Source organism: Lagopus leucura, unplaced genomic scaffold (assembly GCF_019238085.1).
Source record: "Lagopus leucura isolate 7727_CA_CO unplaced genomic scaffold, USGS_WTPT01 Super-Scaffold_100015, whole genome shotgun sequence".
In the NCBI taxonomy this organism is placed as follows: Eukaryota; Metazoa; Chordata; class Aves; order Galliformes; family Phasianidae; genus Lagopus; species Lagopus leucura.
In genome coordinates, this window is record NW_024962269.1 from 5,295,946 (window position 1) to 5,320,894 (window position 24,949).

Here is a 24,949-nt window from a genome sequence, read left to right on the forward strand (position 1 = left end):
TGGGCCTTATGGAAGTGGGGATGAGAGGACAGTGGGAACCAGATTGGCTTGAGTTGTTGGGGACCTTAAACCCATCCAGTTCTGACCTGTGCTGGGTGCCCCCCAGCTCAGCTGCCCAGGGCCACCCAGCCTGGCCTTGAGCACCTCCAGGATGGGACACCCACAGCTCTGGGCAGCAGTGCCCAGTCCTCACTGCCCTCACAGTAAATGATTTCTTCCTAACTTCTAACCTAAATCTCCCCTCTTTCAATGTAAAGCCCCTTTGTCCTATCTCTATCAGTTTACGTAAAAAGTCAATTCCCCTCCTGCTTGTAAGCTTCCTTGAAGTACTGGAAGACCACACTGAGGTCTCCCCAGAACCTTCTCCAAGCTAAACTAAACGAGCCCAGTTCTCAGTCCGTCTTCATAAGAGGTTCTCAACCCTCTGATAGTCCTATGGCCCTCCTCTGGACCCGCTCCAGCAGCTCTGCATCCCTCCTGTTTGGGAAGCGCAGTACAAAATCACGGTGACTTCCACCTGCCCACGAGGGACGGCCGCAAAGCAGTGGTGTTGACCAACACAGAGGTGCAACACCCGTGTGAGGGGAGCCCGTCGGGCAGCTCCTTGGCGCGGCTCAGCCCGGTGTCCCGACGCTCAGCCCGGGAAAGGAGCGGCCGAGGCGGTGCTGACTCCGCCACTGCCCCGCGTCCGGGCGGGGCCGCTCGGCGCCTGCCCCCACCCTACGGGAAGTGATGTCGCTCTGGCGGAAAACGCGCCCTTACCGCCCGGCCGGGCAGGTGCGGAGCGACGCGGCATTGCCGGAGGTACGGGGTGGCGGGGCCGGGGGAGCGGCTGCGCTGCGGGATCCGCCCGGAAACGGGTGTGAGCCGCGTGTGCGGTGGTCTCGATCCGAGGGGCGGGGTGGGAAAGGTGATTTCCCTGCGCTTCTGAGGCCGGCAAACGGGTGGGTGCGACAGAGCGGCCTTAGCGCCGCGAGAATCGCGCTGCCTCTCGGGCCGTCTGCAGCCCCGCGCCCGAGCCACGCGGCGGGTCGTTGTGCGGCGTCCGCGAGTGGCAGGGAGAAGCTCGGCTGTGCGCTGCCCCCGTGTCCCCGCTGCGGGAACGGCTGCGGCGCTCGGGCCCCGCTGTGCGGCAGCTGGCAGCGCGGATCTTCCCAGGCACGCGGTGGTAGAACGAGAGGTGCGGTGCGCCTGTATGCGGGGCCTCTGCGAATGCGAAGTTGTTGTGGGAGCGACGTAAGCGTGTTTCTCTGTTTAGCTGTAACGGCCTTGCATTGAGGATTCGGCACATCTGCTACCGCTTTCCGAGCTGAAGGGTGCGGGAGATCGTCTGGGTCTGATTTGCAGTGCTTGGGGTAAATGCTCTGATGGTCTGAGATCTGAGGAAAGCTAAATGCATCAGGAAAACTCAGTTTTTCTCGCTCTGTAAGCAGCTAGATTGTATTCCAGTATAAGTGATGTTTTTTATGCTACTGGCAACACATAAAGGACGTGTTGAGCACTGCCAGAAACACCCTCCCTTGGGTTTTGTCTCTCAGGTGGATTTGGAGCTTTTTGATTGCCAGTAGTTTCCACAGTAATTAGCATTTACAAGTTTTCTTCAGATGTATGCTTGGAGTGAGGAATTCTACTGAGCGTTACTGGAGAGGTGATCTTTGTGCACTCTGTTTTTATTGAAGCTCTACAAAATGCTTATTGACTTTTGTGTGTAAAATGTATTGATAGCTCTGAGCGGTTTCTAACATCTGACCTGCGTGCCTTTGCTTGGAAGTGTACTCCTACATGGAGTTGTCTTCTCAATCTCCATTCTTTTCATGGATACAGAATATTTAGTTGCCATTTGAAGTGTTTTCCAGCCAGAAGAAAGCATACACGGCACAACATACATTTCAGATGCTGGCACAGACTTGAAGGAGTAGTATATGTGATTTTAAGTGGATAAAAGCATGTTAGAAAAGATGGAAGAAAGAACAATACATTCTTGTGTTTCTGATTCAGGGTTCTGATTTTACACCTCCTTAACTTGTTCAGAAAGGAGCTGGGTGGGGGCTGGTGCTGCAGCATACGCTGGTGTTTGTACAGTTCAGAACATTTCTCATCTGTGACCAGATATCTAAAACCAGATTGTAAGTTCGTTTTCATCTCTATCGTTACACGTTATTTTATCGCTTGACTGCGTGTTTCCTTTCAAAGAGCAGATTAGTGAGATAAAGTTTTTCAGCAGCTTTTGGCATTGACAAGAATGAGTGTTAGGGGCAGTGATCCTTGTGCGTCACCTTTGGGTTTCCAGCTGCTCCGTCAGTGCTGGGTGGCTGTCAGTTCATCTGCCAGTGGTCAGAGCAGCCCGAGGCCTGCACAGCCACCCTGTGCCAGGAGCTGTACCCTGGGGGCAGCAATGGGCTGCAAGGTCTGTTTAGAAGCAGGCACTGTGGGCACTGGGGATGGAATGTAGGAGCCGTAGCTCTTTTCTCTCCTGTTACTTAGTGGCTCACCAAAACATTTTAAAGACAACTCATGATCATTAAACATGTTTAAAGAGTTAATCCAAATGCTCTCTTCAGTATTAAAGCTTTACTATGATACTCCACTGCACATATGGTCTGATCCAGCAGATACTGAATTTTTTTCTTATGCCTTGATTTCAAAGGGCTACCCACGTGTTTGAAGGCAAACACTTGCTGGTCTGGGTATGTCGGGTGTGTCTTGTGGGGGCCACCTGTGTGCTATTGTGTTTATAGATCTGACTTCAGACATGTCTCAAAAGCCGTTTGGGAGCAGCATGATTTAAGGAAGAGTTATTTATTTTAAAAGCAGCTCATTTACAGAGCAAAAACTTTTTTTTTTTTTTTTTTGTATTTATACAAATATATTCCCAGCTTGTCTTCCTATGGGAACAGAATCTGATTATGAGATTTCTTTCCGTGATTTCTTTTTTGTCTTTCTAGTTTGAAAACTGCATCCCTGTCAGGAGCCAGGGCTGACTCGTACCACATTAAATCAGCTGTGATCAGATGCTTATATCTCCACTAGCAGTAAAGCCTTGATGAATTAGGAATCTTAGCCTCTAATTTAATTACTGGAGTACTGTATTGTTTTCTTTTCATAAATAATACAACAGAATTTACTTCTGTTTGCTGTAATAAGTAGTCTCAACTTCTGTGATTTATTCTCTGATATAATAAACTTTGAAGATTAAATTCTGGCATACATATATATTAAAATGTGACACAAAACCAGCATAATGTTTTCCTGTGATGTTGCTGAGTCTTCAAGGAACTGCAAACAGTCTGACATGTATATGAGGGTTTTGCATGATCCCAAATGTTGGAATCCTGTTCGTGTACTGGCCAGCGCTTTGGACCTGACCTGGCAAGTATTTTGAATTACTAAAGAAAAAAAAACCGAAACATATATCACTGCTTTTATGGCTCTAAAATAATATCAAGATGTAAACCAAGGCAGCCATATTTCTGTTTGTGACCCCGTATCTCCTAGCTGTTCCCTTCTCTATGATGCTATGCTGATACTCTGCACAGCACATGAGGGCCTTTCTGGAAGGCAGAGTGTGGGCTGCTGGGGAGGTAGGAAAGGGGCAGGAAACAGCAGAGACGATAGGAGCTGACTAGGAAGGGTACAACGTTTCTAGAAATTTGTGGTTTGCAGTGGAAAAAAGAGCTGGTAGATACATGAGCAGGCTTTTAAAACCAAATTTGAATTTGTGGGTGCTCGCAAGTAGGATTTTGAAACTCGCTCTAAGCTTCTGCAGTGATTCTTTATGTAAAGCAGGTACATAAATGAAAGGACAGTAAGGATGCTATGTAGCTGTATTTAGATCAGGTAGTGCAAAGAGCAAATGTGAATCAATTAAGCTGAAGCATGGGTAAAAACATCAAAGCAGCTTTCAAAATTGTATTGATGTAGACTTGCAAAACGTTGAAAATCCTTTCTGAGGAAACTGCAGTGCACATTCCTTTACGTTGGTACAACAGATTCCTAAAAGGCTACAACATTTTTAAACTAAAAAATATGCTTAGTTGTCAGCCCTTCTGATACGTAGATAAAGATCACTGACCTCAAAGGAGACTTGTGGCTCTTCAGGCTGAAGATAGACATCAGGTTATCAGTGTGCAGTTCCAGCCGTGTACCAAAACGCAGATGCTTCTGTCTGCACTCATTACTGGGCATGGTGCTCTTCTCGTGAAACCAGGCACACACACTTCATAAGGATTTATGGCTCGAGGAGCCGTCATCTTACTTAAAATGAGCTGTAATATGTGAAATAGATTAAATATTAATATACTTAGGTTAAATATGCCTCTTTTAAGCACAGTTACTGTAATTTGAACAATGTGAATGTTGCAACAAGTACTTTTTCTTATATAGAGAACTATCCAATTTTTTTCAGTCTGGATGAATAACCATGTTTATTCTTGCGAAGAACTATTGCATTTTAGAACTATTACATTTTATTTCTCTTCTAAATTCAGAACATTTTGTTTGCCCATTCTTGGTGTTTTAGCAGTACTTAAATGCTGTATTCTCTCTAATATGTTCTTTCTATTATTTCAGAACTTTATCAGAGAGTAGGAACTTGATTCAGGAATTAAAACATTGTTTTCCCTTTCCCTTTTCATTTGCATCTAGAGCAGGCACAGGCACTCTTGGCTTTACTGCAGGATAAATTCTAAACCACATTGACATTCATAGAAATTGATGGGGAGACAGTAAGTTCAATAGAAGTGACAAACTGATGAGATCCACTTGTTTGGGATAAGTTTACTAGTCTTGTATCAGATATTAACCTGTTCTTCAAATGTAAGCAGATTTGCTTTCTGAAAGCAGAATTTTGATTTCCTGTTAAAGATATGGTTGTTTTCTTTCAAGGTTTTCCAAAGTGCTGATGCTGAGATCACATTTGCAGTGAAGATTTCGTATCTTTGGGCATGATGTTCCATGAAAACAAAACTGATGTGTATCTGTTATTTTAGTGGTTCATGCAACTCTGGTTGCCCTTGGAAGTTAGCCATCTGGTGCTGCTATCAGAGGAGGATATTTTTTTATGAAGCTGTTTCCTGTTTAAAAAGCTGCTGCCCTTAAACATGCTGATACTTTTATCTCCTGCAGCGCTGAAAGAAAGCTCAGAAATGATCACAAGTAGCTGTTTAGATTAGCTTGCAGTTGGAACAGAGGAACATGGGTGTTTTGCTTCAAAATGTAGTATTACAGAATATTTAGCCACGGGCTTTTGGCTTGCAGGAGGGCCTGCTTGACCTGCTTTCTATCTGCTTGCTGAAGGGATGTTTCGTGACTTGATGCTGACAAACTTGAGCTGTTACATTTCTAATGTGAAAACTGATCTTCTGAGTATGAGTTGCTTTTTCTTTATGTTCTTGGTTGGTTCTTGATGCAAGGAAAGTAGTAGTTGTTCGGTATAAAAGATTTGTCCCCTCCTTTCAGATCTGTTTAGTTCCATCCTTAGATATTAGTGTGCTGCTGTGTTTGTGGGCAGCTTGGCAGTAAGTAAGTAGAAGTCCTGGAGCACTTGTCCTGTGAAGACAGTCTAAGGGAGCTGGGCTTGTTCAGTCTGGAGAACACAAGGCTCCAGGGAGACCTCATTGTGACCTTCAAGTATTTAAAGGGAGATTATAAACAGGAGGGAAATAAACTTTTTATGCAGGTAGGTAATGATAAGATAAGGGGGGATGATTTTAAACTAAAGGACAGGAGATTTAGGTTGCATGTCGGGGAGAAGATTTCATTGAGAGGTGGTGAGTTGGTGGCACAAGCTGCCAGGAGAGACTGTGGATGTCCCATCCGTGCAGGTGTTTGGGGCTGGGTTGGATGGGGCCTTGGGCAGCCTGGTCTGGTGCTGATTGAGTGGTCGGCAGTCCTGCCCACGGCTAGATGATCTTTGGGGTCCTTTCCAACCCAAGCCATTCTGTGATTCTGAGTGGCAATGCAGCTCATCCCACCAGCTCCTCTAATTTTTTCCAGTGTCTTTTCATGGGAAACGGCCTTTCTTCCAAGAATAGGACTGGCATTCTTTTTGCAGTTGTAGCAATCTCCCCCTACCAATTATTATGTTCTTATTTTTCCTTTTCACTTTTTTTTCTCCCCTCTTTTTTCTGCATTTTGTGGGATATTGATCTCCCTCTGAAGTAATTACTGTTAGCATTTGATCTGTCTCTTTTTGAAGTTTGCCAGCGTATTTGCAGCGCCAGCGCATGTGTCCCAGTGGCTGTTTTTCCTCCTTTTTTGCATTTGTTAAAAGTTTCCTCTTCGATTCCGGGGAAGTTTTGAGACACAGATAAGATTTGTGGATGCTAATGAGCGCCATTACTCTGTGCAGCCTGCTGGTTGTTCTCATTCTGCAGTCTGACAGGGCTGTTCAGGAGCATCTGCTGTATGTGCGTGTGAAGGCTGTGCTGTGGCTGTCGTAAAAGCCTGCTGAGCTTTTAATGTGTGTTGGAAACAGCCATTAACCATTCAGAAGAACAGATCCCAGCAGAATTTGGGGGCAGGGAAACAGGGCAGCTGGCACTGCAATTGGGCAAGTTTGAAGCTTTTGGCTTTGGAAACACAGAAGAATCATCTGTAGAATCATCTGAGGTGGGCTGTTTCTTGATTCTTTCACCCCATTTCTATGTCCAGTGGCAGATGCCCAAATTCCTGTGGAACTGAGTTCAGACAGGTAACCATTTGGCATTTTCTTCTTGGGGAAGGGACTTGCTAGGGACTGCCTGGACACTTATAGCTTTTTTTAAGCGTATAGAATATACAAAGGCAAATTTTCTCATGCCCGAAATGAAGAGTACTCTATGCTGTCCTGCACTAGATTTTCTTCCAGCTTCCTCCTGTGTTCCTAGACCTGTAGCATGGATCATTTTTACAAGAGGGCTGTAAATTCCAGGCATTTTAATTGTCTTTTTCATATACCCGGTTCATAACTTCATAGGAAGATTTATTAAGCAAACAGTTGGCCATTCCTCTGTAGACCTCCGAACAGCATTCCACAGCATGTTTTTGAACCTTCACCCCATCCCTTGTGAGCCCCAGGCCTGGATGGCAGTGTGAGGAGGGCTCACCTGGGGCTCTTTCTGGCACCCCAAAACCTGCAGCCATGCTGTGCTCAGTTGTTGCTGCAGTTTCTGACACCATGCAGATGTGTTGCTTTGGAAAATGACGTTTATTTCAACTGTATCTTCCCAGCCAAATCTTACTGTTTTTAATAAAACCCTTTTTTGGAGGGGGAGAGTGGGAGTTGGTGGATATTCTTCATGCCAGGTTGATGAGAAGGAAGTTAAGCAGCTTCGTTTTGTTCAGAAATCAAAAGCTAGAGTCTGGAAATTGTTTATGAATGACTTTTCCCTTAAAGATGGCCAAAGTCTTTCTGTGTGTAACAGCTCAAACTGCTTGCACGCTGCTGGCTGAGACCTGCAGCTGGGCAGCTTCTGCTTGGCACCCCGCTCCTGGGGCTGCTTGCAGCGCAGCAGAGCTGTTGCTTTGTTGCTTTGTCAACGCGCCTTATCCTGTTCCTCCTTCTGCAGTTACCAGATATCGTTGGGTGCTTGTGGTCAAAGTATTTCTTCACTATAAGCAAATGTGCTGGTATTGATCAGGGAAGCAGTTAAAGAAGAAAAAGTTTTCTGTGCCAAAAACTGAGTGGCAACACTTCAAATGGTGTGTGGGAGCAGAAACAGGGCTTAGAGCTTCTTCAGCTGCGGGGAAATTATTGAGGGTTGGAGTAGCCTGTGACAGAATGTCAAAGAAATGGCTTTTTGGTAGATCTGGAAAAATGCTGAGGCAATGCATGAAAAAATTCCACCTCAAATAGTTGTTTACCATCTCATTGTAACAAAATGTGCACGTTACAGAATCACAGAATGGCCTGGGTTGGAAGGGACCTCAAAAATCATGAATTTCCAAACCCCCCTGCCACAGGCAGGGCCACCAACCTCCCCATTTAATACTAGACCAGGTTGCCCAGGGCTCCATCCAACCTGGCCTTGAACACCTCCAGGGATGGGGCATCCACAACCTCTCTGGGCACCATGTCACCTCAGTTCCCAGCAAAGAAGGTGAGGTAGTGGAGCAGTGCAGCAAATGAGTTTAGCTTTTGGAGTTGTCTGTCTGGTAGATGTCTGGTACCCTTCAAAGCATTAAGGGTACGTTAAATTTTGCAGCCAGCTGACTGCAGCACTTTGTAAGCAGGAAGGCTGGAGAGCAGTCTTACAAACCTTAATTTCCTTTCTTACTTCTCTGCTCTTGAAACACTGTGTGGAAACAAACTGAGATGCGGAAGTGTTGTGCAAGGTAACCTGCTGTCTGTGAATGCCCAGCATGGTTAAATCCTGCTTGGTGGGTCTGTCGCTCACTGCACCCATGTCTTTCAGCCCCCTGCAGTCAGCACCTGCAGAGTGAGCAGCAGCTGTGAGAGGGGCTGTGGGCAGGGGGCTCCTACCAACGAGTGCATTGGTGCTGGGCCTGGGGCACAGATTGGGCCTACTGTGCTAACGTGGGCCCTGATGGAGGGACTTGATGAGGATGGTTTCCATGTTCAATCCATCTTTTATCTCATTGGCTTAAAGTATGTGGAATGTCTGCACATCTCATAGAGTTGAGGGGCATGCAGATATTGCTGCAGTGGTGCAGAAAGCTCCTGGCACCATCCTACTGCAGCTCCGCTGCTGCTGAGAGCCCCCTGAGGGCTGGGTGGGATCCCCGAGTCCTGGCACTGCCCCATGGCCCTGCATCCCTGCCCTCATGTGGTTGGCAGTGGCTTGTCTAGAGGTGGCTCTTTCTGTCCTCTGCAAAGGTGAAACACTGGGTGCAAAACTGAAATTCTCCATGCTGTTTTGGTTGCTTTTAGTACTCGCTGTGCTTTCTTACAACAAATAGGCTTCTGTGTTTGCTGTATTTTATTTGTATTTTCAGTAAAGCATACTGCAACTTCCTTTTCCCTGTGCCAGGAAGCAGGAGGGTCAGGAGCTTAAAGAAGGGCTCAAAGTTTGTTACTACCTGGGTTAGGGAAATCTGATTGTCTGTGTTGCTTGGTTTGAAAAGAGGGAAAGAGATCACTTGATCGGTCAGCAAGACCACATGACAAGCAGCTGAATGTAATTAGGTGGGCAGGGAGCTGATGTGGGCCCACAGCTTTGCATGCCAGTGCAAGTTTTAGAGCTATTCTAGAGCTGTTCTTCTAAGCTACACTGTTTTGGTTTTATTTTCTTTGTCTGTTGATATTATTTGCAGATGATTAATGCCTCTTTCTGCATGACTATGGTATTCAAGAGATCTGGACTGGATCAGGAAGCTCTGTGCTGAGGTACACCTGGAGAGCTACAGGTCCACTTCCAGCTGTTAAGCATAGGTATGCACATATTTCCTCTTTTATTTATTTCATTAAGATTGATTGCAGTATTTTTCTTGAGCTGACAGTTGTCCTATACCAACTGTTACTGTGTTAAGAGCTTTGAAACAGTGTTTTTGACATTGTGATGCTGTGATGGTGTTGATTTGAGATACCCGATTTAGCATAGTAGAATCTTGGTGGTCTGGAGGGGAAAGTAAATTTAAAATTGTGGAGTACGCTGATTTGTGTAAAACATAGCTGCAGTTTTGGCATTTAAAACCAAAGCCTCTTCAGTACATCTTGGGTCTTTTTGCTATCTGGTTGTGGCAATTGGCACATATTTGGGGTGTGGGCCCTTCTCACTGAAGTTAATTGGAAAGATTGGGGCAGCGATGGTAGTAACATTGGCAGAGGACTCAAACCAGGGTACAGAGAGGGGAGAGCGTTCCCACTAGGATGGTATCAAAGCTTAAAAGCGAAAGGAACAAACAAACAAAAAAAATCAACACAGATTATGATGTTTTAATTTTCTTAGACAACTGATGTGCTACTTGTAGTTTGTAGCTGTGTTAATTTGGGCTCACTGAGTTGGATTTCATTCTTCAGTAGGAACACTGGAAATAAATCAGTCTGAGGTAGAGAACAAAACTGGCTGTGCTTATCAGTAAGATTAAAATGACTGCAGTGGCCTGTGTCAGGATTCAGTAACAAAAGGTGCCATTTCTGTCCGAGGCAGTCAGCCTGCATTTCCCACTCCATTATGCCAAACAGGGCAGAATTAGACCTTTATGGTAAGGTGTGTTGTGCAAATAACATCTCATGATACAAACAGTATAACTCAGTATTTGTAAATGTTGTTCTGCTTGAACCCCACCCCCCTCATATTTATTTCCATATTCTCATTAACTTATACTTAATAAAATGGTCCTTTAGCGTGGTGGATTTTTAACCGAGTTGTGCACCACTGTGTTTGTCCTCATGTATCATAGATGTGTTGGTAATAAAAGAATAAAAATGTGTGCTGCAAAGACTGGCATTTTAATTTAATGAAATAAAATGGACTGCAAGGAAACATGAGAGCTTATCTAGATTGTAGTCCTTTCAGTCAGATAGTAAATAGTTTCAGTCTTAATTATGTTAAAGGCACTGTGGGATGGGATAATATTACTGTGTTTTGCTTCCGTGCCCCTGTGATTTGGTCGTTCCTTGCCACCCCAAGCATGAGTTTGTAATCAGATGTCCTTTCTAGCTTGGGTGTCACCGTTTTTCTAATTGTGGACTGAAATTCCAGTTTTTGCAGACTGTGACTAACCGTGGAGGGGCTGTTCAGAGAACAGACAGCATGGTCTCTGTTTCCTTCATGTCTGTGGGAAGGTCACAAGATTTTTCCAGGGTTGTAATTGATGTCTAGCTCAGTCTATCTTAAGATGGTTTTTCTAGTCTAAATCATCAGCCCTTGACTTCCATTTATGGGAGAAAAGTAACGAATTCATCAGTGCAGCAATACAAGTAACCTTTCCTGCTATTTCCATATAGGCATCTACAGTGTATGGAGAAGCTTCTATAAAATAATGGGGGAAGGATTTCTGTAAGCACTGATGCTGACTTTGTGTTACTTATTTCTATGCTAAACTGGAAAGGAGTCTTTGTCACAGTTGCCTCATTGTAGTGCGTTGTTGAATAATGCTTTTCATTTATTGCATTATAAGTGCATTTTGAATATTTTTGTCCTATAGAAACACTTACAGAAATTGCTGTAAGGAGTTAGTCTCCTAGTGTCAGTTGTTTGAGAATTAAATTTTGATGTTGAGGTTCTGTTACATAGAGCAAAGCAATATTCTAGTGCATGGTGCTGCCTCCTTCCCTCCCCATCCTTTCCATGGCTTTGGAAATGGCACAGCACTACTTTAAGCAAAACAAAGTGAGTAACCTTAAGCCAGGTGAAGACAAACTTGGAATCTAATTCAAATGGATTTTTAAAAGAATGGCATCAAAGACAAAGTGTAGGTATTTTTTTCCTTCTAAAAAATATTGGAAAAAAAAGACCAACAGAATTTCTGAAAGTATAGAAAATATAATGAATTCAAATCTTATAAGCTGTTAATGGAAAATAGCGTGGAACATGTCCTTGTGGGAGGAGGGAAATAAGGTCCTGTCAAAGGGAAGCTGAAGTAACTTTATAAGGAGAAAAACTTAGGGTAACACTTCATTGATTTAGTGTGTTTGGCTTTGTAAATGGGAAATGATACACCTCCTGCTTCTGAATTGTATTTGAACACTGTGTCGTAGGAATAAAGTTTCTTTATAAATATTCAGCTTTAATACATTATGCTGCAGCTGTCAGCATAAATAGAAGCAGAACTGGGATCTTTGTGACAGGGAAATTGTGGGGAGTGAGTAGGTTACTCCCCTGCAGTCAGTGGGGCTGCTCTGAGTAATGCTGAGATGTTCTTTTTCACTTCAGAGAATTTGTTTTTACTGGAATCTTACTACTGATTTTTTTTTTTTTCTGTCTATGGGAAATAGAAGCTATCTAAAGTCAAACCAAATACCTCAAACGGAAGCTGGTGTTTTAATAGAAGATGAAAAAGCAGTGCCTAGTTTAATGAGTGTTTTCTAATAAAACTCTTCGGACAGTGCATTGCATACAGCCAGTTTCTTGCGACTTGTGAGTTCTCCTAATAATGAAGAATATAAAAAAAGTTACCAATCACTACATGAGGTGTCAGTTTGCTTGTGATATTCTGAGTCTTTGGAAGCATGCAAAGTTTTATGATTACTGTTCAGCCAAGAAAGCACAGTTTGAATCCAATGTGATATGGTAACTACATTTAGGATTCCTTGATGCAGACTTCTGCAGGGAGCTTACACTGCTTGGATCGATCAGAGCAGTCTAACTGGCAATTCATTTTCTTCGAATAACTTCATATACTTTTTCCTGGAGCTCTGGTAATAGAGATGGCTGCTGTGTAAGCTCACAGTTGCTAAGTAGTGTATTGGCAGAAACATTCTGAATAGAAATTTAAGTTGAAAATTTGTGGGAGTAGGGGTAGGAAAATGCTTGCTATCGTATATCAAACCTCTGTTAAAGTGAAACTTGGGGTCACTATGTCTACATGAAGCTGTAAGAAAAAAATTTGTAGGAGGGCATTTGCAGCATGACAAATGCAGCAGCTACTAGCTTTCAGCTCAGCATCCGCCTGCTGGCCTTCGCTTAGCCTGAGATTAACTGACATGATGAACGAGGACACACTGTGGCAGTAGGCTTGTGATTCCTCTTGCTTTCCTTGCAGGGCTTGTGTATATCTCCATGACAAGTATTAATGTGAGAAATTGTGGTTCGCTGTGCTGCTTATCTGAGCAGCCTTTGCTGTATATCATGGCTTCACTATAATTCACACTGTAATTTGAGATTCTGATCAGAGGAGTAAGATAAATTGCTGATTTGGCAACTCATGTTGAAAAAACAACCAGCTTTTTGAGTAGAATCTTTGCGTTGTGCAGTTCAGCCCACTTAACTGGTGCTGCTTTTGAATGATCCCTTCCCTCGTGCTCTAGAATACAAATAGAGCAGATGTTTTGCCAAAGCACTGTCTGAATATTTTGGCATGTTGCACAGCCTCAGTAGAGAGCTTGGACAGCCTTAATATTGCTACAGTTCTGGAGCTGCTCAAGAGGAAGATGTGATGACTTACTGAAAGAGTAGGCTTATTTTTCAATTCTTGCAAGAAAAAACAAACAAACAAAAAACAAAAACAAAAAAACAACAATAAAGAAACCTGTATTACTACCTGTAGTTTTTGTTCTTTGTTAGAAGATTTTGAGTGATATCTGTGAGCCACAAGCATGCTCCAGCAGACACAGATCGAGACTTCTGCTTTGCTGTCCTGTGTTAGTAGCTTCCTGAAGAGAACAGGTAGTGCCTGTTGAATTGTGCTTGGATCTATTTGAAGCAGAAGTGGTCTTTTATTATGTAAAGAATGAGTTAAATTATACCTGGAGTATTCTCAGCAAGTTATTTCTAGCCTCGTAGTGCTTGTGAAACATGGAATCACGTATAGTCATTACATCCAGAAATGTTTGCTAAAAAATCCTGCTCACTACTGACTGAAAATGTCTCTTTGAGACTGTAGCTATTACAGACTCTGAAATCAGAGGCTCAGACCCTTTTTAGTCCTGCTCAGAGCTGATCATTGATCGGTCTCTCCATCTCTTTGAAGTATCACCTGCCAGCCTGCAGTGCTTTGGCTGCCTCCACAGTGCAGCGTTTCCAGTGTGCCTGGGGTATGCAGTGAGCCTTGCTACTGCAGGAATGCCTGTCAAGGTTTTGTGGTTTTTAAACTCTTAGCTGAACCTCAGTTTTGTCAGTCTAGATATTTCCTCCCCTAGCTGCACGCACCAGCTCTCTGTAAAGCTTCTCTGACTGTCTCTTGTATTTCGAGTCTGATCACATCTGATCCCAGATTAAGGGATAGAAGGAATAAGTCTTTCTAGTTTGTAAACAGTGTTTCTCAACCAACAGTTTCCCTGTTTTTTCCCACAGGTAATTAACAACTTACTTTGTCTTTTTTTTCCCCCCACTTCTGATTCCAATTTCCAAGTATTCTTGGCACTCCCAAGTATTCCTAATGTCATGCACAAAAAAGAATGCAGGAAGTGCTTTATACTGTTTCCTTGTTATTTATTGTTGAACTGAGTAAAGTAACTTAAACTGAAAGTAAGGACAGATCTCAATGTTTTAGAAAAGCAGTACTGCTAAAGAAAGGTAGCAGGAAAAAGGTTTTGTTTCATCTTTCAGTCAAAAACTGGCGTTAGTAAGGAACAGAGATAATTTCATATGAACAATGAGAGGCAAATATTTCCCAACCCAAAGGATGAGAAAGGTGGATTAAGTTCTGCTCTGACTTTCCTGCCCCACCCGTTTTGTCAGGTGAGTTTACCCGCTTACATCTTGTCAGGTGAGTGAGGCAGTTTTATGGTCTTATTTGTATCGTATTTGAGTGAATTTTCCCCTTATTTAACAGAGGCTATTATATATCTTAAGGTTTTCTGTTGCCTGACCTTCTCCATATGCCTGTAATTGACCCAATCATGATCAATTATCTTTGCCGGATTGTTTCTATTGTAATGCAGCATGAGCTTGGCAGTGTGACCTTTTGGAGATACATTGTCTGTATTCCACATTTCTGTCCTCCAAAACAAGGTGGAAGACTGCAGAGAAATTTCTCGACCTGGAGGAAAAAAGTAATATATATATCTATATTAAAAGAAACTGCAAATATTTTCCTCTGGCTGTTGACAGAGAATGTACTTCAGTGGACTTAAACAAAGGCTAAGCCTGACAGATGTGTTTGCAGTCTACTGAATCATCTGCACTGACTGAGTGTGAAATCTAATACTTTCTCTAGCACAAATACATGCACATCTTTTCCATGAGATGTCACTTCATTTGTATTCTGTGTACTAATTCTGTGTATTAAATTGCTTTCTTTTTCAGCTTCTTGATTTTACCTCTTCTAGTCCTTTTTATCCTGATTTTTCCTTTGTGTGTTCTGTCTCTCTGCTGAGGGTTTTTGTTATTGCCAAGAAAGCCCAAGCATTCCATAAAGAAATGCTCAGTTCCTGTAATTGTGTGATTCTTGGAATCTTCCACTTTCAGTGTTGTCTTCCTTGTGTGAACACAAGCAGCACTGTGGGTGACATCCTGGAGGCTCCTGTGCTGCTGGCTCATGCACTGCCCACCCCACTGCTGAGCAGGAGCTCACCTGCATGATTCTGGCTGAGGGTTTGGGGCCGATGTGCTGTAATGATGCCTAGAGAAACGAGACATTAAGGTGATCTGGAAACCTTAGGTCAGTCCGCTTGAAAGGCTGTATCTTGGCAGCCATTTGGCCACAACAGAACTGGAAAACTTTGACCAAGAATTTTTGTCCCATCTTTTATCTTTTCAAGGCCTGTACTTAGTACTGTGTCAGCACAGTTGTATTGACTGCATTTCTGGTCATGTTGCTGTGGGAGACTGTGTATTTTCCCCATTTCTTAGCCAGATCTGCAGTTTGAAAGAACAAGAAATTATATGTAAATCTGTGTATGATTGTCATTCATAATTTTTTTTATGCTCTCAAGAACAGATACGGTGTAGTGATGTGTGACAGATATTAAGACTGGGCTGTGGATTAGCCAGGAGCTGGTGCCAAAGCAGTCAGAGCAGTCACATCAAGGAAGGATTCAGGGCATCGAATTGAAAGTTAGTGGAAAGGTTGCTGCAATATATAAAATTAATTGTCATAATTTGTTTATGTTACATTTATGTGTACCTGAGGTACTCCTTACGAAGAGTAGAAACGTTGTCTGACTCCCAGTCCCTTTCTCACAGCAGAACTGGCAGGTGCCTGACGTTGCCCAGCTTTGAAGTGAGGAGCTGCTGGAGCCTTAGAGCAGGGTGCGGCTGTTCGCCGCGCTTCGCCTGCACCAGGCAGGAATGTGGGCAGTGCTTGGCTGAAGCATGGTGGGAGTGCTGCTATGGCAGGGTGGTGGACATCTTCCACATCCCCTCAGTGCTTGTGTTATAACGGATCAGGTGACATGTTAAACAGCTATTGAAGGGAGTTTATGTCTATGTTGTGCCTGGGTGCGAAGCTTTTTTTTGTTTGTAAGATTTTACTTGCACTTGCAGAAACCTATAGAACTGCATTATTACCTTGTGCTTGTATTTGCATGCTGTTGAGAGACCTACATCCATTTTTTTTCCACTGTATATTTAAAAATATGGCTCTGTTATTTAAGACTATTGGGAAGCTGTCTTAAACAGACTGAGACTTTTTTGCTTGTCCTGCTCTACTCTTGCTGTGATAGACACCTAGGCTGGAAGCCTTTCAATACACTCCTTCCTTCCACAGATGGCTGAGTGGCCATTGCAGGGAGAACTTGCAGAATTTGCAAGTTCCTTGCTGTTCCAGTAGGGTCTGGTTCTTCCTGAACAAGGAAGGCAAGGCCCAGACAGGACTTGTCTTTGTCTGTAAGATCTACATGGAAGCTGAGTGACACTTGCGGAAGTTGGACACTGCTAGAAGTTAACTGTAACCCTTGCAAGTCTGCTTGTCTGCTGCCCATCACCTAAAGGATAAAGTGATGAAGTCCTGTGGTATCTTAAAATATCATTTAGTCATAGGCCTGATCTCTGTTTTCTTTTGGCAAATTCTAATTACTTTGTCTCTGAGTGTATGGTTTGTCCTACAGTGTTAGTCATGAGCTTTATGGCTGGCTTCACTGCACATCTGGGACACTGAGGTAACGTCTGAGTTGTATAGCTGTTTCACTTGATCTGAGAAGGAAGAGAGGGTTGACTCAAATGATTTTATTTGAATATTTTTATACAGAATAGCTTTTCTACTCTTGAGAGGGCTGGCTAGGTAGTGTAGTGTGGAAAGGATCCAGAAAGGACCCTTTATCTGAAACAGTTCATACACATTGCTTCTCTGTGAAATGGGATGATGTTTGCAGGTGTGGTCAGAAGTCACACCAGACAAATTATCATGTTCCAGTCTTTGTCTAATAATGCCTTTTCTCTTATGTAGAAATCCATGGGGAAGCCAACTTTCCCTGTGCTACCCATGGGGCAGCATGGTGTGCTCATGTCTGTACAAGAGAGAAAGAAGCAACACAGCATTGGCATTAGAGACTGTCAGCTTCCTCTCACCCTGAAGAGAAGAATGCAAAGCTATAGACAGAACTGGACAGTTGTGATCCATGTACTCCATCCTTAATAATCTTGTTAGAAACTGTGTCATTATATTAGGATGTGTGCGTGATATAGCAGATATGTTACATCTGCTTGTAGGGAGGTCGTGCATAAACCTCTTCTGAAGTGCTGTTTGCCTCTAGGAATAAATGGGACATATGAACTGTGTAATTGCTTCCCAGCCATGCTGTCAGGCAGCACCCTCCTTAGAAATGGAGACAAGAGGCACACCTCTTTATGTCTGAGCACCCATCAGCATGAATGCTAACAGGTGACACGTAGGCTTCTTGGCTGTGTGCTAAAGAGGTGGTGCTAGAAAAATACTCCTGCCAGCAGTACTATCTCCAGTGTGCCCTTACTATTCCTTTAGCAGAGTTTGGGGTAAGTGGTATACTTTAAGCTGACGTGCTTCAAAACTGCCTGATTAAGTGAATGTTCAAATTTCCTGGGCTTTATGCTGTGTGTGTGTGTACATTTTTATTTTCAGATCAATGCTTCCTTTTTTCTTTTCCTTCTGATTCTTTTTTTTTTTTTTTTCTTTTGGCATATGCTCTCATCTATTTATCACTTCCTCCCTTCTTATTTCTTCCATCATCTTTGTCAGATATGGGAGTTGGGTATTCTATGTGATACCTGTTTGTTCAGAAAGCATATTCCTTTTCCCATGCTGCAAAGGGTAAATCCCTCATGCCAAGATAATTTCCCTAAGTTATTCAGGAACAACACTGTCATACTCCTGAATGTTTTATCTCACAATAGAATTGTGATATTTGTGTCCTGGAGGCAACAATATTAGCCAATAGTGTTGATGCTTGTTATGTGACTGCCTTAGACGAGGAACTCGACTGAAACAGAGCAGCGCCTGCTTTCCAGGGCGCCTCTTCTTGGCAGAGCACAACGTGGACACCTGTGTTATCCAGAGCAGCCGCAGTGTGGATACAGGTTTAGTGATGGCTGTGAGGCTCCTGTCAGCCATGGAAAAAGCCAGTGGAGTTTTCCCAGTATAGCTTATAGCCCCTGTTCTTCTGCATGCCAGGCTAAAAGCAATGCCAGAGCTGAATGGGATTCAAGGAGGATTTCACAAAGGAAGAAACCCTTCTTGCTGTTTCCATTGGCAGTTATTTTTTTTTCCAAGCCAAGGAGCCCTTAATTGTACAAGTAAGTTTTGGGAATAGTTGTTCTATGATGTTTCAGTGGTATTTTTTTTCTTTTCCTTCTTTCTCTGTTTTATTTTATTTTATTTTTGAGATCTGATGGATCCTGATTTACCAATTTTCTCTTTTTCTTCCTTTTCTACTTCCCCCTTTCCTGTTGCAAGAGGTGTAGAAGGAAAGACTGGAAAATGTGAAGCTGTAGGACCTAACTTGAAAGCAAAGCAGAACTAGAAGGAAGAAATAGGATGGATTTATAGGTCCATGACTGATTTTCTGAGCGTGTACTTTGCTGTAAATATATTCTTATTTCTGTAATATGGAGCTGGATGTATTTGGGCTGTTGGCCTGCAGGTCTTGGAAGTAGGGGGTGGAGATAACTTTTTTAAATATTTGTACAGGGAGGAGAACAAGGCTTGAAACTGCTCTGAAAATAACTCTCCAAGGATAGGTTAACTGTACCGGGTTTCACAAGAACCACTCCCTGGAGATATTTGAATAATAGATTGACATTATGGGGTGCAGTGAAAGGTGTGTGCATTTCAAAAACCTAAGGAGAAAATTTCCTTCTTGAGCAACTCCTTTATAGGACACTTTTTATGTCTGAGGCTTCTACTACTCATTTGCAAATTAAATTTATTATTAGCCACATGGAGAATTGAGGCTTAGATGATCTGGGTGGTGTGACCTTATTTGTCCAAACAGGAACTTCCCAAATCTGATGTAACAGCAGAAATACCTTAAGGTTTCCTTCCCTAAGGCCTAACCTAAGGCTTTCCCCAGCTCAGGCTGGTGGAAGGGTGCAGCTGTTCTGCTGCAACTTGTCTTGGAATCAAACCTGAACAGTTTCTCATGGCTCCACGTGATACTGTTGCAGTGCCTGTTCTTCCTCTGTGAGGTCTCACAGAAGAGGAAGGATAAATTAGCTTTCTCACAACTTTTTGACAATGACCAGCTGGTGCAATTGTGTGCTATTAAAGGTTTGTGCTATAGGCCAACAGCTAGCTAGCAAAATACCAATGGGACATGGCAAATACTTGTGTATGTGTGCAGTAGCACAGTAAAAGGCATGAAAGGAGCTTGTCTCAGAGCTAGCACGTTTTATGAAGGTTTGCATTCAAGCCTTTTTAAGCGGTAGCAAATTTAGGGGTATTGAAGCTGAAAGAACATGTGCTTGAGTAGAGTGCATTTACACAGCTCTTTGCCCTTGGCAGAACATCTGAGAGCAAAAGAAACAGTGTGTAAGAGAAGGAAATCTAAATCAAGTTTAATCTTTAGTAAAAACCATCGTGTTTGCTTTTTAAAGCATTTTCCTTTTCTTCTAAAGCATTTCAGTGAAAAGAGGTTCTGCAGAGCCACGTGGTAAATAATCTGATTGTTTTTGTGCATCCCAAAGATAGAAGAGGATTTAAAACAAGCAACAAACAGAAGCTTTTGCTGGTATTTATGATTGTGGTTAATGGATCAAGCTTTTAATTTCTGCTAGAAATGATCTCATGTCAGTGTGCAGCTGCCTGTTCCACGTGCTTGTTGAATGCATCACTCTGTCAGTTGTGTGGTGTATGCAGGCCTGAAGCTGTGGTACGTCTGTATAAAAATAACTGTTAGCTGTTAACTGCTTTTTTTTGTTCTTGTTTCAACCTCTTGCTCTATTGTAAAACACAGTATTAAAACAAAATGTTGGAAAGCAAATTATTTATCTCTGGTGTGGAAGTGACAGTGTGAAATACATCAGCTTATTGGAGATAAATGTATACCTGCAATGTCTTACTGTAATGGATGGAATAATGTAAACTAAGTGTTGAGTGGGAACGGAGATTTCGGGACTGGAAATAGCAAAAAGGTGTCAAATGCTTTCTGCTGGCTTTGCAATTGAAGACTATCTTGGAGTAAATCTGACCGTTGTCTGCTTTTGGTTGTGGTAAGTCCAGTCATGGCTGCGTTGGTCAATCACGGTTCTGCTTTGTATCCAGGAGCTGTGCTGCCATAAAGCTGAAACTGTAGAGTTAATTATGGCTTTAGTTTAATGGTGGTGATTGACGCCCACATCCTAGAGATATGGGGCTCATTCCAAACCTCACGCTGTGAACTGAGATTCAAGAAATGAATTGGTGTTTTGCCATTGGTGCAAACTGCTGCTGTGTTTGGCTTGAAATGAGTAGTTTTATCTAGTGCAAACTACAACTAATTCCAAAAATACATACTTACAGTGGAAACAGCAAATTTAACTTTCTTTTATATTTAATTTCATAACCTGTCTTATTTTTTGTACTTCTGTATTTCCCTCCTTGATAACAGGCAATTTTATGTCAGTTTTCTGTTGCTTTTAGGTTATTTAGTCTTATCTTTCCATGTTCAGTTCTTTGAAAACAACGTAAGGCCGTTCTCTATTGTTTGTTTTGGGGGAAGAGATGCTCGGTAGCTACTCTACAGGAAAGTACTACTGCATTTGCAGCAGTCTTTCTACTATACATTGTATTTTCCAGTCATTTTTGTCATACACTCTAGCTGTTTTTTTCACTTTGATCAGTGTAGATCAAACATTACTTAGTTTAGAGCTAGCATCATGGCTAAAAACTTTGAAATTTGTCCTCTATCACAGAATCACAGAATCACCCGGGTTGGAAGGGACCCCAAGGATCATGTAGTTCCAACCCCCCTGCCTAGCAGGGCCACCAAACATACACATTCAGATCAGGTTGCCCAGGACCCCGTCCAACCTGGCCTTAAACACGTCCAAGGACGGGGCATCCACAACCTCCCTGGGCAGCCCGTTCCAGGGCCTAACCACTCTCCTAGTAAAGAACTTCCCCCTAACATCCAACCTAAATCTTCCCTCCTTCACCTTAAACCTTAAACCTTAAACCTTAAACCTTAACTTAACTTAACTTAAGCCTTAAACCTTAAACCTTAAGCTCTAAACCTTATTTAAAAAAAAAAAAAAAGTTTGCTTCTTTGGAAAAACTTTCTGAGATGGTAAAATATTTTTTGGGAGTATGGAAAAAACTTTTCGAGATGTCAGCGCCTTTTTATTTAAATGTAGTTGTCAGTTTAAAAATCAAATGGATTTTTTTGTGTGTATATTAATAATATCACAGAACCACAGAAGCACCAAGGTTGGAAAAGACCTACAAGATCATTCAGTCCAACCATCCACCTATCACCAATAGTTCTCACTAAACCATATCCTTCAACACAAAATCCAAATGTTCCTTGAACACCTCCATAGTCAGTGACTCCACCACCTCCCTGGGCAGCCCATCACAGTGAATGTGAGATCAGAATTGCATCATCAAGGCATTTAAGTAGCTTTTCCAGCTTTCACACAGGTTAAAAAGAGTTCTGCAGGTTTGTTTTCCAGTTATGTTGAACACTTTTCTTTGACAGTGATTTTTCAGTCTGTTGTTGTGTTGAGTTCTCTTTGAAGTAAGAGGAGTGTAATAAAAATCAGCTGTGTTTTTTTGTTTTGTTCTTGGTCAGGGTTTGTTTTTGATACTTGGCACAAAGAAGAGTTTAAGGTGAAAGCAGTGTAAAAGATCTCAGAACTGGTCCTGTTACTGGATACTTCATTTTGCAAATGGTGACTTGTGTTGTGAACATTTGTCAGAAGAAGCTTGGTTGTTGCCTGACTAATGCTTTTTTGCTTTGCTTTCTAAGGTGTCTCCTGAATTCTCACTATGTCTGATGGGGACTATGATTACCTCATAAAATTCCTAGCGCTTGGTGACTCTGGAGTAGGAAAGACCAGCCTTCTTTACCAGTATACAGATGGCAAATTTAATTCCAAGTTTATCACAACTGTGGGCATCGACTTCCGGGAAAAGAGAGTGGTGAGTTTTCACAAGCAGTGTGCTACTTCAAAATGGTTGCTCTTTTGTTGCTGGTGACTAGAATCTACTTCCTCATCTGCTTAGTCTGATCTGCTAATCCTTATGTGTAAGTGTGCCATCTATAGTTACTATGTACTTAAAGTTGTGATAAGGAAATTATTTTATTTTGCCTGGTTTTATTTGTGCGTGTGTCTGTTTTCTCCAAGGTTAAAAAAAGAGCTGATTGTCAGCAACCATTTTGTAGACACAACACCCCTGAGCAGTGTCTCCTCAGTGAGTTGTGCTCATAGCAGCTGGAGTAGTGCCTTCATTGTTGAACTCCCTACATGACGAAGGATTGGGCTGCAATAGTTTTCTTATTGTTTGTGAACTTGAATGTGAACAAAGACTGCAATGTTAATTTTAAAACCATTCTAATATATGTGAGCCAAAAGGGTTAATATAATGTACAGAGCTGATCTAGCTTCCTGAGCAGCTATCATTAGTGGGGAAGAATTGTGGAAAGTAAAACATCAAACATTTCTAATCCCCAAATTGTTGTTTGAATAGGCACCTTGTCTGTTTTGTCTGTTGCAAAGAAAGCTGAGGGGAGACCTCTGCAACTCCCTGGAATTAAGTTGTAGCAAGGTGGATGCTGATCTCTTTTCTTCGGTGACAAGTGATAGGTAATAGCCTCAAGCTGAGCCAGAGAAGGTTTAGATTTTACTTTAGGAAGAATTCTTCATGGAAGGGCTGGTTAAGCATTGGAATGGGCTGCCTGGGAAGGTAATGGATTCCTCACCTTTGGAGGTGTTTGAAAGGCATGAACGTGGCACTATGAAAGACAGTTTGGTGATGACACTTGGTAGGTCAGTTTGATACTGGGGATGGTGAAACAGACATTGTGTAGACTAGCTTTTGGTGGATGATGTGCACCACAGTAGTGGGAGAAGTAAGTGCCTTTGTGACGTGTGAAACTTGTGCCTTGAATAAGTTAGTGTTCTTTTTGTGGGATGGTACATGTGGTGGATTTTCTTGGTTAGAGTATTTGATGACTCAAGATAAGATTTATGTTTTTCAACCTAATTCATATAATCCATAAATTCAGCAAGCTTTTATGTCGTTGAAGATAGTATTGTTAACTCGAGTAATCTTACATACAGTGACAGTTGAAGGGAAAGGCATGAAGAGTTCTGAACAATAAATGAGCCTGTTTTTAATTGATCCTTCTAAAGCTAACAGATGCCCATATTTATATTGTCATGCTGAGTAAACTCCTCAGCTTTCATGATTAGCATTCACTTTCTGCTTCTATAATCTATGATCCAAGATCTATCCCATCTCTTTCAGCAATCTTTTGACAGCTAAAAAGATGCATCTTTATTTTCATGAGTACATTCTGTTTGCTAATGAGGTTCTGTTAGTGTTACAAATGTACTGCCAGATTGCATGATCTCTCGTAGTTACGTTTTCACTTGGACAGGATGGAACATAATAGTAAAAAATAGAAAATCAAATACAAAAAATAAACTTGTCCGATGAGAACTCCAAACAGAGTGAGTAGGAGCCACTGAATGTGAAGAATGTGAAGTATTGGAAACTGGTTTTCCACTTCCAGTTTTACACTTATGTTTAAATACTCAAGTAGATACAAAATTGAAATGCAACTTGTATTACTTTTGTTTTAAAATAAGGAAATTGAATTGTAGTTGTGAATCCTTGTATTGACAGTGATAGCTCTGCTGCACTTAATGACTTTAAGGGTCAGTTATTTTGTGTTCCATAGAGGTTGGGCTGTTAACATTCTGTCTTACAAACTTCCCTTTTACAGGTGTACAGACCCAATGGGCCAGATGGCGTTGGTGGCAGAGGGCAGAGGATACATCTTCAGCTCTGGGATACTGCAGGGCAGGAAAGGTAGGCTTCCCTCCCCACCTCTCCAGTCCAGAAAGTAAAGCAGGTGTTACCAAGCTAGGTGCAAATGGAATGGAGTATGTGAATTCTTCTTATTGATTGTTACGTTTTAGTTGTATGACTTGGGATGGGAAAATACCATTTAATATGGTGTTTGACAGTGATGAAAAGTTTCTTGTGAGTACCCATTAAATTACAACTGAATTAAATTAGAACACTATAACTGTAATCACTGCTTTTTGTCTTTGGCTTATTAGTTCATGGCCAATGCATACAGATGTTTTTAAAGTTTTTTTTTTTTAATTTCTTATCCTAAATTTATGTGTCTAAGCCAAGGCCTTAGAAAAGTCAGAGTTCTGAGATCACTTTGCAGGGATTCTTTCCTACTTGTCTACTAAAAGACAGGTATCCTAGTGGTTGATGGTGTGAAAATCAAGAACTGATGTATGTAGTAACAAGTTTAACTTCGAAGTTTGATTTTTGTTCTTATTTTAATTTTTGAATCCTGATGAAAGCGTGCTGTATAATACAAAGCTTTCACTCAAGCCTCAAGGGTTTTATTTAAATGTCTCCTTGACTTCCTTACGCCTGGATTAGGACATATTAATGTTAGCAATTCCTGTTATCCAGTCCCTACATCAACAAAATAAACATGATGAATATTTTCTTCTAGCTAATCTTGTCTTTAGCTACCTCAGCTTCACGACTCTATGCAATTATATTTTCAAAGTAACTTTATAATTCTGCTTTCCTTGTCTAGGTTTCGTAGCTTAACAACTGCTTTCTTCAGAGATGCCATGGGGTTTCTTCTACTCTTTGATCTGACAAATGAGCAAAGCTTCCTTAATGTCAGGAACTGGATAAGTATGACATTTCTTTTTCTCATCTCTTTCTTTTTATTTCTGCAGTGGTGGATGGGAGCTATTCTTGCAAATACAAAGTCTCACAGAGCAGTACAACTGAAAATACTGGGTTTTGAAGC

At 42.0% G+C, this 24,949-nt stretch overlaps 1 protein-coding gene across 3 annotated transcripts in view; it reads left to right on the forward strand.

Annotated features, from left to right (window-relative positions):
* Positions 1-24,949, forward strand: part of RAB27A (RAB27A, member RAS oncogene family) — a 32,803-nt gene that overhangs the window by 1,022 nt on the left and 6,832 nt on the right. The window contains exons 1-5 of one of the 3 annotated variants that reach the window (XM_042876113.1): positions 707-804; positions 9,253-9,370; positions 21,902-22,074; positions 23,885-23,970; positions 24,728-24,831. In XM_042876113.1, the coding sequence (XP_042732047.1) occupies positions 21,922-22,074; positions 23,885-23,970; positions 24,728-24,831 (343 nt within the window). In that variant the 5' untranslated portion in view covers positions 707-804; positions 9,253-9,370; positions 21,902-21,921. Of the gene's footprint in view, positions 1-706; positions 805-9,252; positions 9,371-21,901; positions 22,075-23,884; positions 23,971-24,727; positions 24,832-24,949 lie in introns of those variants that run through there. The other 2 variants (XM_042876114.1, XM_042876115.1) reach the window with 2 other exon arrangements.